General features: G+C 32.4%; 5 protein-coding genes across 5 annotated transcripts; 2 read left to right on the forward strand and 3 right to left on the reverse strand.

The window, feature by feature from the left end:
* Nucleotides 1–489: 489 nt before the first annotated feature.
* Nucleotides 490–4,234, reverse strand: NAEGRDRAFT_78477 (protein kinase; the record flags this gene model as incomplete). Its single annotated transcript, XM_002681147.1, has 6 exons — nucleotides 4,015–4,234; nucleotides 3,724–3,948; nucleotides 3,398–3,676; nucleotides 3,125–3,350; nucleotides 1,586–2,593; nucleotides 490–1,378 (listed from the first exon to the last, which is right to left on the reverse strand). The coding sequence occupies exons 1-6, from the start codon at nucleotides 4,145–4,147 to the stop codon at nucleotides 490–492; spliced, it is 2,760 nt and encodes a 919-aa protein (XP_002681193.1). The 5' UTR covers nucleotides 4,148–4,234.
* A 663-nt stretch (nucleotides 4,235–4,897) lies between these two features.
* NAEGRDRAFT_78478 (uncharacterized protein) lies at nucleotides 4,898–6,245 on the forward strand. The gene has a single exon (XM_002681004.1). It carries the CDS (start codon nucleotides 5,237–5,239, stop codon nucleotides 6,212–6,214), a length of 978 nt encoding a protein of 325 aa, XP_002681050.1. The 5' UTR covers nucleotides 4,898–5,236; the 3' UTR covers nucleotides 6,215–6,245.
* Nucleotides 6,246–6,731: 486 nt separating this feature from the next.
* NAEGRDRAFT_63575 (uncharacterized protein) lies at nucleotides 6,732–8,261 on the forward strand (the record flags this gene model as incomplete). Its single annotated transcript, XM_002681005.1, has 1 exon — nucleotides 6,732–8,261. One exon carries the CDS (start codon nucleotides 6,732–6,734, stop codon nucleotides 8,259–8,261), a length of 1,530 nt encoding a protein of 509 aa, XP_002681051.1.
* A 56-nt stretch (nucleotides 8,262–8,317) lies between these two features.
* On the reverse strand, nucleotides 8,318–10,134 carry NAEGRDRAFT_78479 (taurine dioxygenase). Its single transcript, XM_002681148.1, has one exon. It carries the CDS (start codon nucleotides 9,905–9,907, stop codon nucleotides 8,345–8,347), a length of 1,563 nt encoding a protein of 520 aa, XP_002681194.1. The 5' UTR covers nucleotides 9,908–10,134; the 3' UTR covers nucleotides 8,318–8,344.
* Nucleotides 10,135–10,668: 534 nt separating this feature from the next.
* Nucleotides 10,669–12,258, reverse strand: NAEGRDRAFT_63577 (uncharacterized protein; the record flags this gene model as incomplete). The annotated part of the gene is made up of 1 exon (XM_002681149.1): nucleotides 10,669–12,258. The coding sequence occupies one exon, from the start codon at nucleotides 12,256–12,258 to the stop codon at nucleotides 10,669–10,671; it is 1,590 nt and encodes a 529-aa protein (XP_002681195.1).

Consider the following 12,258-nt stretch of genomic DNA (forward strand, 5'->3'; position numbering starts at 1 on the left):
GTATTTTACAGTTTTGGAGGAAATAATCCAACCATTCCTGAAATTGAAAAGCTTTCTCCAGTTCTTGCCTACAGTCACGTTATCACCTATTTTAGATATATTAGAGGTTTAATTTATATGGAAGAACTTATTACAAGAAGAGAAGATAACGACATTGCATCAGCTCTTAAGGTGAATGGATATGAAATTGAAGCAATTTCATTCTACTTTTATGCTCTCTTCTTTTGGATTGTAGTTTTCAGGTATATGGCAGTATATTGTATGTGGGCTTGGAAACCTCGTTCTCTGTTCAGTAAGATTAATTTCCTATCAAGGAGATTGACTGGACGATTCTCTACCTGGTTTTCAAATAAGATTGTTCAACCATTGAGAATGAAAATGAAAAGAAATAAGTATAAGGAAGTTGATAACTCTGAAGTAAATCCTTTCAAGCAATAAATCTCAAATTACTTATTAATGGTTCAACTTGATTAGTAAATTTAAACCTTATCATTTATTGTTGAAAAATTTAAAGAAATTCCAAGATTTGTTGTCTTTACAGTTTTTGTTAATGTATGTAATTAAATGTTGTTTACCCTTTTCCGTTGCATACTTTTGAACGAATTCTATGGATGCCCCTTTTTTAATGAGATTTTGAGCCCACTCGGCACTGCCATTAATATCAGCCACAGTCACCAATGCACTGCTCAACACATTACTTGATAAATTGCAATTATTGAATATCCACTCAAAAATAATAGTATTTCTATTCTCAATCGCAATCTCTAAAGGATAACCACAATCAATGCCTTGTTCTTCGTGAAAATGTGGATAGTTATTCGAATACCATTGAATTGCTGGAAGATATTCAAGGACACAAGCTCTATGAAGAGGACCATCAATATAGTACATGTCTTTTGTTAAGGATATTTTCTGGCCATCTATGTTAATAGTTTCTAATTTTGGAGTTGACTTCAAGGCATCAATTATTTTTCCATTTTCCTCAATAATAGCAATAAAATACAAGTATTTTAAATTATTTGATAATACTGAATTAGTATTTTTCACATTAATATCTTCAAAATATTCCAATAAATTTGAATAATCAACATTGTCCAGTACGTCCAATAACTCTAAAACAGAAAATGATTTTACAGAAAATTCTTTAGCAATTCTGGTTAAATGTTCTGGTTCTTCTGATTTTTGTTGGTTGTAAGTAGTTGTGGCAATTTCAAACATTTGGTTATCATCCAATAGAGATGCAAAAGTCACTTGTCTGATATAATTCTGTTGATATTGTTTTCTACACCAATTGATTCCAATTAGTGTTGTAGTAGAAGGAGCATTTTCAATCTTCAACTGATTCCTTATTGAATCCAAGTCTATTGAAGGTCCATCACTAAAGGCAATAAATATAGTCTTTAAATGAGAGGGGAAATAGTTATTTGCTACCTGCAAACATGAATCTAGTAATGCTGGTTTCGAACAATCAATCAATAATATCATTGCTTTTGCATTTCTCATGTATGTTTCAAAAATAATTTTAAATCTTTCTTGTTCTGCTAAAAACCAGCATATAAACTTATGATCAAAGCAACTAACTAACCTAAAATCAACACCAATCAGTGAGTGAGAATTCCTATAAATATTTAACGATTTTGTAATGTTTGTATGTGCCGGTGATCCATAGAATGTTGCCAAACATAAATGGTACACAGGTAATTCAATTGGCTTTTCGATAATGGTCTGATTTGCTTGTTGAATTAATTGTTCAATAGAGGGACGATCATTTGGTTGCAAGCTCATCATTTTCAATATTAGCTCAATGAGATGATCAGAATATTTCATACGTTGATATTTTACAAAATAATCCTTCAATAACTTTGGATGTTTACACATTGAATTACATAGAGTTGATAAATCACGTGTCATTAAGTAATATAACGTGACACCTAATGCAAAAATGTCAGATTGAGTAGAATATGGTTGTTTGATATCCAATATTTCATAATCAATAATTTCAGGTGCTAAATATTTAAATGTCCCACTCAATTGTGAAATTTCTGTTGAACTATTGGTGTTAGTTTTTGCAAATCCAAAATCACTCAAACAAACTTGAATATTATCTTGTTTGGTATTAATGGATTTGATTAAAATGTTTGCAGGTTTAATATCTTTGTGTATGATATTAAATTTTTGAATATGTTTTAATGCATTTCCCATTTGTTCTATAATTAGTAATATCATTTTTTCAGATGGAATGTTATTTGGATTTTTAATGAAATAATCGAATAAGTTTCCAAATTCTAAACAATCCATTTCAATACATAAAAAAGATTGATTGTTGCTAATGAAAGCAGTATGCACACGAATAATATTCTCATGTGATACCTTAACTGTTTGTATAGCCTCATGTAATGCTTGATTCATGTCAAATTCCAAAGATGGATATATTACTTTGACAGCTGCAATACTTTGATTTTTTCTTTTCACTTGATAAACAATTCCGAATGCTCCACTTCCTAACTCGTTTATAATTGTTGAGTATCTATTTAATAATTCTTCTTTTACATTTTTGCTATTATTATTCAAACTATTAATATTATTATTCAAACTATTAATATTATTATTCAAAGTATTATTATTATTAATATTAATATTATTTGAAGTATTAGTAGTAGTTGTTGTATTTTCAAATTTCTTTATATTCTTGATCAAATTACAAATAGAATGAGCATGAATTGGTTTAATACCTAATTGAATAAGAGCCTGTTCATCGGAATAGAGAAGTGTAAAGCCTGTACATTCTTGTTCAATTAGTACTTATTGAAGTTATTAACTTGGATGAATAATTGTGAAAAACATACTGTCAACTACACTCTTGGGGCAACCATTCCGAAGTAGCCAATTACCCACCCGTTCTGTTGACCAAGAGGTAAAGTCATTGTCGTCCATTAACGTTATTTTTTTTTTGTAAAGCCAACAAAAAGTTAATTTTCATTCTATTCGAATCCTTAAAAGAAAAGTTAAAGTTTGATCACTCTTAATCATTGTGTTGTTGAAATTATTACAATTTTTAGGTAAAGAAGAATCAAGAAATGTTATTACTATTTGTTACAAATCAACTCCAGAATAGAATAAAAACTTGTTCAACAATCTCATGTACCAATGATCTATCAGAATGTGTTTCTCATTATTAGATGAGAATAATTGCTCACAAATTACTGAAGAAACTTTTTGAGGAGATTGAGCATTGTCCATCATCTTTTTAGCCACTTGATAGAGTTCCATATAAGGTTTGTAAAATTGTGAGCTTTCACTGAATGGTTTCATATTCAAAATTTGGGTTTTTGCAAATCCTGGCTCAATACCTATTTCAATAATTTATAAATCATTGTAAAATTGAATGAAAACTTACAAGTAACTCTCAATCCTTGAATAGATTTGAATTCTCTTCTCAAACCGTCTGAAAATCCATAAAGTGCAAACTTGGTGGTACTGTAAAATCCAGTAAATTTAACAGCACTGTAACTTGCAGCAGATGCAACATTAATTACAATTCCTTGATTAGATTTTGAATCGTTCTCTTGGTTGTTTGAAATCATCATTGGGTAAATACATCTCAACATTCTAATAGGTCCTAAAATATTCACTCCAAATACATCCAACATTTCAGTTTCGGATAATTCAGCTAATCCTGCTGTGTTTTTTGTTTTTGGTGATGAAGTAATTCCTTAATTAGACCAAATACTTGAGTGATATTCCATTCCAACAATTGATTTTGAATTAATTTTGCAGTGTTTTCAACCTGTTCATTATTCGTTATATCACATGCAAATAATTTCAACTTTTCACAATTATCCGAAAGTTCTTGCTCGAAAACTTGTTGCATTTGTGAGAGAGAATAATCAATTACAATAACCTTTGCATTCCATCTCGAACCCAATAATTCTTTAGCAACCAAAGATCCTTAATTAATTAAATATTTAATTAATATCATTATCATAAATACTTGAAATATATTTAAAAACCTACCAATCCCACCCGAGCCCCCAGTAATTACAATTACTCTATCCCGAGATGAAATATCACATTTTGGTGAATTCCTTCTCAACATCCAATACAACACTGAGGTTGCAATTGTTGTTCTCCACGGATTTTCCCTCATGACATTCCAAATATCTGCTAAATAATGATAAACACCACTATTTAAAAGCCCAGAAATTATTTGTCCACCACCAATATTAAATTTCTCCATTCGATTTTTCTTAAATTTTTTTATAATTTTTAATTTCTTTTTAATTTCCAAAAGATAATAATATTTAGGCGCGGTGATGAAAAACCGTAGTGATGAAGAATTATTATCATTGTAAATACAATTATCTACGTATTTCCTACAGTAATATCCATTTTTTACCTTTCAATACTTTTTCATTACTCTGCTAACTTTGAACTTGAAAAGGGAGTTGAAATTTCCAAGCAAATGATCCATAATTTCCAGAATCAGAGAATGCACTAGGGTGTGACCTAAATTGTGAATTCCATAGGTGAGATTCAATTACCTTTGGGCATTTTTCATGATTTTTTCACACTTGCAAAATTTGTTTGAAGGTGGTGGTTTCGAATAAAACGCAGGACTTCTTTGAATTCATTGAATAACAAATAAAACTGAATTCTATTCACTACATTAAGCCATTAATAAGAAAAATAAACATAAGGAATAAAAAGACAATCACTAATTTCGGCCCAACACTAAAAAGGCTTTTTGCAAACCAAATCAGTTTTGTAAACATTGGTTCAGTGAGAAGATACAGTTTTCCTTTACTGCAAAGTTTGCCGCCAATCAAATTTAAAAAATCCGCCAAGGCTTGTGGTAATATCGACGACGAGTTTATTTTTAAATCTTTGACTGAAAAAAATATCATCACAACTGCTTCTCTGCTACACCAAAATATCCTACGAATTTGAAAAATCTTTAATATTCATTTTCGAAGGTGCAGAAGATACTTCTAATCATCAACATCACTCTGATTTTTCACATTGAATTATTGTGTGAATTCAAATTTTGACTAGCCTAGTCCACCACCTACTAGTAATAACGATCTACCTAGTAGCAAGTGTATACTTTCGGTTATAACCTCAAGACTACCAACCTCCTCTTGCAGAAACACAACAGTATATTGTTGACTCCATCTTCTGTCTAGACTTTTTTGCACATCCCTAACTATTTATTCAATATTTAAACAACAACAACAACATGATGACTATGACTACAACTTCTCCACTGATGGTCTCATCAACAACTGCTAGTAATTCAACAACGACGCCAACGTCTGTATCACGTGCAAAAGACATTTCTACAATACCAACAACAACAAACGATGATGATAGCCTGCTGTCCAAAAGTCTGGGACACTACAATCCTGCACAAGGAACAAATATGCCTCGTGGATCTTACCATGATATTAAATCTAGATATTTCATGTCATTGAATCTGTCCTCACCACATAACACCACTCCCAAAACTCCTCCACAACAAACATCTCCATCCCTCCCAAATTCATCTGGTGTCATGAATACATCTGGTTCCCTCCTCACTAACAATATCAATAGAACCCAAAGAACGAGTAGCTTATCCTCCCAAATTACCAGACAAACTTCTCCTGGACAAAAACCTGAATCCAGAGAAAGAAGACAAACTTCCTATGATTTCAACAGACACTCAGAGGCTATTCCAATTCCTAGCAAAATGGCTGTACCAGTAGCTGCTGAAAGTCTAATGTATAATAATAATGGAACCTATGACCCATCAGTAGTTCCTAGTTTAATGACTGATGATTCAATGCCAATGATGTTCGATGGTGATTTTAGTTTTACTGATAGTAGCGAGAGTGGTAGTATTGATTTGTCACCTTTTTTCACTTCAAACACTCAATCCAATACTTCGTCCGTTGCTTCTTCCAAACAAATTGCTAAACCAGGCAAATCCAATATGAAAGGAAGTGCCTTGAATCCAAATACTACCAAGAAGAGCGTCTCTATTAAGATAGAGACAACAACTTCTGCAGTTAAGGATTCATCAGTTTCTTCAACGGATTCTTCAGAATCCTCAGAAGAAAGATCCCCTCTCACGCCAAATAGAACTATCATTCCACCTCACTTAATGAACAACCGTTCAGATTTCTCATTGTACAGACAACAACAAAAATATAATACTAAAGTTTATAAAATATAAATAAACAGAGAAAAAGATAAATAATGATTCTAACCATTGAGCAGTATTAATTCAAACCTAATCTTTCAATAATGATAAAGTGCATTTGTAGATTTAATATTGAATAGTATTACCAAATAAAAAAAGACTACAGCACCACAGGTTCCCAAGTTGTCTCCAACCTCAGTACTGATGTGGCTCGACGATGCTTAACTTCTCAAATCGGACGGGATGAGGTGCATTCATCGTGATATGGCCGTAGCCATTCACTTTCTTAAAATATGAAACAAAAAGGACAACGGGCCTACTTTCCAAAGGTTACAGGAGATAGAATTCATCTTAGCAACAAACTTCTTGAGATTTGCTTTTATTAAGAAAGAACGAAATGAGCAAACTTAAAGTTCGGTTGTCAAAACAATTAGATAATTTCCAGAAAAAACAAATCTAGCCAACATATTTGATTTTTGGTTGAAACGAACAAGACTGGCGCCAAAAATCCAAACGTTAAGCGTTATTTTATTTTTTCAAACTACGAAAAATGTCTCGAAAAGCCGTTGAGGATGTCATGAGAATTGAGGTAGAGATTATGGACGCCACCAGAGGCGTTTCAAATGCTCGACCTTCATCCTCTCATCACTCTACTAAAAACACCAACAACAATACGAACAACAACAATAATCAACCTACAACAACAAGCTCTTCAAATCAACAAGCACAACAACAAACCGTTAATAATATTAATAATAATACTAACAAACCTAAGGTTGTTCCTCCAAGGCTTGATCTGCAGCAACCTAGTATTACAAATCATCCGATTAATAGCAAATTTAATCAGAAATCACCTGTTCGTTCCTCACGATCCTACACAAACTCTAATGAAATATATCCACCAATTGCTTCTAATGTAGATATTGTAACAAAAAAGTATACATATAATAGAAATACTAGTTCTACATCACTTTTTGATAAAACACAAGCTCAATCAGCTCGTTTAAAAACTAAGGACACATTCAAGTCACCAAGATCAACGTATCAACAACAATCATCAAGACAACAAACAACCCAAAAAACTTCTCCTTTGAAATCTAGGTCCCCTCCAAAGGAAAGAAAACAATCATCTAGTATTGTATACTCACCACCAAAATCCAGAGATTCTTCAAGATCTCGGCCTCATTCAAGTCCTCCAGGAAGAAGATCAACAACTCCTAAACCAGTTAGAGATCATCCAAGCCATATAATCAATACAAATGTTCCTCTTTTCACACCTGGACCAGGAGCATATGAGGTTGATAAATCAAGCAAATACCTAAGACCATCCACTGCTATCTCAATGTCCAGAAATTCAAGATTCAAGGAAACCAAATTTGAAACACCTAGTCCTCATACCTATAATCCAGAAAAACCTTTGAAGAGGATGCCTTCTCCAAGATTTGGGTCGAGTAAGCGACCTGATTCTGCCAAGTCTGTCTCACCAGGCCCAATTTATGATGTTAATGATAATGCTCTCTCTAAAGTCAAAAACACACCTAGGTTCTCATTCCCATTATCTCCAAGAGATTTGGATGTAGAAAATAGAACACCATCTCCAGGGACTTACTCACCGAATTATTCGGCAACAATGAGAAAGTCTGTAACTGTTGTCTTTCCAAAATCTCCAAAACAAGAAAGGACAAAATCAACAACACCTGGACCTGGAATTTATGATGTGCCAAGTGGGAACAAACAAAAGAAAGAACCAGCTTTTTCATTTGCAAAATCTGAAAGACATTCTGACAAAAAGTCGGTGGTTGATAACCAATATGATGTTGCTTGGTCGTCGTTTTCACCCAAAGGCGTTTCAAAGTTTGGATCAACAAAACGTTTTTCATCACAGAAAAAGAATGATGTTCCTTTCCACCAAAGTCAGACAGAATGGAAAAAGACTCAGGCGGGTAAGTTTGGTAAGGACAGAAGGGCATTAAATGATATTAACTCATCAAAATTAACTCCTGGGCCAGGATATTATCAACCTAATTATACAGTAACTCTTCCTTCATCCTCTAAACCAGTGCTGTATCTGACAGGATAAATGTAATACTAAATAGCTCAATAAATTATTCAAGAATCTAGATTTTTAAAATGTTTGAAATAATTTAAATTGTCAATAGTTTATTAGTTTTGTTGCTTATAGATATCAGATGTGTCTCTCAACCAAAAAACATCATGAGTATCTACAGAGGTTTTGTAGAGTATTGCGTCTTGTCCTTGTGTAAGATTTGGTTTATAAACTCCTCTAAAGGCAACTGACATGTTATCACAAATTATGATATCTCCTTGCCTCCATTTATGTCTGAAAATTGGACCATTATCTAAATGATTAATAAGACATTGATTGAATTGTTTACAACATGAACAACCCATTGTCTTAATCTTTGTTTCAGGCAAATTAATAGTATTGTTAATATCTGAAGGTGGTAATTCACAAGTTTGACCAGAATTACACTCATCTGAGGATACCAAAAACCCTGAAAGAAGGCCAGTGTGCAAATACAAACTTTTCTTGGTTGTTACAGGGTGTTTTCTAACCAAAGGTTGAATAGCCGTACTTGTTGGTCCTTTGACAATACTGAAAACTTTGCCAGTCTTTTCCTTGACCTTGTCTTCCATTCTTTCATATGCCAGTTGTAGGTCAGTAAACAAAATTTCCTCTTCCTTATTACAGAAAGCTGCATTCCAAACTGTAATAGGAGTAGGATGAACCTCATGACGATATGACCCATCACAATTCCAATAAAAGAAATTGCCTGCAGCAAATGTTGGTTTGTCAATGTTATAAGTTGTCACATTTGGTGGGTTATTAACAAAGGAAGAAGGAGACATTGGCATTGGAGAAAAGGCAGAATCTGATTTCATTGGAGAGTATGGTGTTTGATATTGCATTTGATTTTGATTTGGCATTTGATTTTGGTAAGGTTGAACGCTTTGGGAAGATGGTGAGTAACTTTGATAATTAGAAGTGAATGAGGATTGGAATGAAGAACCATAGTTTTGATTTTGGTAAGAAGGAGGCGAGTTAAACTTTTGAGGAGAATTGTACATATTTTGTTGTGGAAGTTGTTGTGGGAGTTGTTGTGGTATTTGATATGGTGAATATTGTTGCATTTGAGTGTTACTATTTGGAGGTTGAGGAGAAATATTAGAAGGTTGAGGAGAAACAGGGCAAGCTGACATTAATGCACATTTCGATAACACTCTTTGATTTGCAAGAGAATATGATGATGAAACTACTTTCCAAATATCAGGATGTCCAGGAATAATAGTGTCCAGCTCATCATTCCAAATTTTCTCATACTGATTCACAGGATATGGATATCTACAAGTTTCTCCAAAAAGTTTTTCACAAAATTGTGTCTGTTCTTTTGGTGAAAGTGGTTTCTGACATCTGAAAAGCAGTAAATGGTGTTCAACCAAAGCTCTTCTAATTTCAATTATTTCATTATCATTCAAATTAGCACCGCCACAAGTAATATCAACATTCAAAATCTCTCTTCCGAATGGTAATGCTTGTGGATAATTTGAAGATATTATACTACTAGGATTTGAATTACAGCAACCAGAACCACTAGGAGTAGTACCAGGTGAGCCGTATAATTTTCTATATTGAATTCTACTCTTACCATCTTGTTTGTTAAAGATGGATGAAAGTGAACAAAAGCACTGTCCAAGGCAAGGCATTTTCCAACTTGTTATATGTTGTTAATTGTTAATCTAGAGCAAGCCTTTAAAGTCAAATAAAGGCTACAATGATAATAATAATACTATAGTTTGGTGATGAATAAAGTTAAAATGTGATAATTCCAACTGAAAAAACAACACGTAGTTTGATGATGAGCACTATTCGATGATTCAACTTCAAGAAGAAACACTTGTGAGTTGAGAGAAGATTTAAAGGCGTTTTGTATCTTTTTTTTAATGATAAAATAGCATAGAGCCATCGCTCAAACGGTCCGCACGAAGTTTGTACAAATGCGCAAGAAAGCACAAACTTTACACGCGTACCAACAGCACAGGCAGAGAGAGAAATGGCGCAATCCTAATATTGTGCTGCCTTTGAAAGGCATTAAAATCAAGAATTTCATAACAACAGGGTATTGAATGTAGGAAGAAAAGAGGAGGAATAATGTGTAGTGACAAGTGTGATTTTCTCATTAATAGTCTCAAGTGGAGGAGGAAATGGAGTTGAGGAGTATACATTTCTCGCAGTGCAAAATCAAGGAGAGAAAATATTGAGATTGTACAACCTGTGGAAAATTCATGAACCTTTTACTGGATAATTGATGTATTAAATTGAGAGCGCGAGTATTAATTCAATTCTAGAACAAATGTTTACAACAGGATATTGGAACCAAATAGAGGATAGTACTATAAAAGAATCTTCTATTACAAACTATTGAGATCGAGTATTATTGATTTCATTATTGAAATAGTATACATGTTTATTCTTCTCTAATAATTAAATCTTCTCCATCATCATCTTCATCATCACCCAAGTCAATAACAATTCCAGAATTTTCAGAATTTGAGGCAGTTTCATTAACGGCAGGAGCCTTTGTGGTATTGGTGGAAAACATTTGATTGGTAATGTAGGATTGAGAGGTATCCTTCATATCAACTTTAAGTGATGGTAAGAAGTAAATAGCCAACATTATACAGTAAAAATTCAATAATGGGAAAACACCTAAATATTGAACTGCATTATCACTAGTGTTCAAAATTAAGAATGAGAACATGTTAGCACCCAAAACAACTAAAACTAAGAATGTTAAAATAAAGAAATATTTGAATCTAACGGAGGATTGGTTAGTGTTAGAATAAGAGATAATATTCATAGCCAATTTGTCCTTCAATTCTTGATTCAATGGTTGAGTATTGTTCAAATTCTCAGCTAATTGAATAAAATCATTACCACCCAAAGTCTTGAAAATTTGATAAAAGATGTAAAGCAACATTAATCCACCCAAACCAATTACACCAATTCTAATAATACCAAATAATGGGGCATCAATCAAGTAACTATACATTAATCTATCACTAAATGTTTCATATCTTTCAAATAATAAACTAACAGTCAAACAACACCAGAATAATAATGTAAAGATTGACTTCCAAATATAAAAGTTTACAGTACGAAGCTTTGGATGGGTGTTTGCTGATGCTGTAATTACCATCAAAAATAATAAAAAGAAACTAATAAATGTAGATTGGAAGATAATATTTAAAAATGGTAAAATCCAATCATTTGCTAACCATTCACCAATAAATAAAGGATTATTGAATAAAATTAATGAAATTAATAAAAATAAAATCCATTTTTGTTCAGTCTTGGCATATCTGAATGTTTGATATTTAAGAAGAATGAAAGAATAGAAAATGAAAATGATAATACTAATAGCTGCATATAAATATCTCATAACAGATTCAAATGTAGTAAAATCAGACCTTATAGTTTCCAATCTATAGAATAATGTATCACTTCTTAATAATGAAGAAACATCCAAATTTTCAATTTGAACTTTGATTCTATATGTTGGATATGAAATATATCTTTCACGATAGACAATCACTGGAGCACAGAAATAACTTTTTCCATTATAATCAGCACTTGTACCACATTGTAATGCTCTTTGAATTGTAAATTTTTCAGAAACAATAGGATGGAAAGTAGTATCATCATTACTACCTTCAATAGATAAAATATTTAACTTGAGATCCTTCTTGTTCAATCCACTCACAAAATTTTCGTTTTCTCTAAAAAGTAATGAAATTGTCACTTCTTGATTTGATTTAACTAATCTTGATGTTTGAATAGTAAATTGATCTTGGCCTTTTAAAATTTTAGAATAATCATCGGCAGTTGTTATTACTTTGTGTTCAATATGTTGTTTAACTGTTGGAGCAAAGAATAAAATACCAACACTTCCGAACACTGACAAGAAGAAGAAGATGAATGTTAAAACGATAGACCAACTAGGTAATGTATCAATCAGTACACTATAATTTGGAGGTGGTGCTTTTTCGTTTGCCAT

This window comes from Naegleria gruberi, assembly GCF_000004985.1.
Source record: "Naegleria gruberi genomic scaffold NAEGRscaffold_7, whole genome shotgun sequence".
NCBI classification, from domain to species: domain Eukaryota; phylum Heterolobosea; class Eutetramitea; order Acrasida; family Naegleriidae; genus Naegleria; species Naegleria gruberi.

Excerpts from the sequence above, each read along its gene's own strand:
- NAEGRDRAFT_78479 (XM_002681148.1), bottom strand. The coding sequence starts at position 9,907 with ATGCCTTGCCTTGGACAGTGCTTTTGTTCACTTTCATCCATCTTTAAC.
- NAEGRDRAFT_78478 (XM_002681004.1), top strand. The coding sequence starts at position 5,237 with ATGATGACTATGACTACAACTTCTCCACTGATGGTCTCATCAACAACT.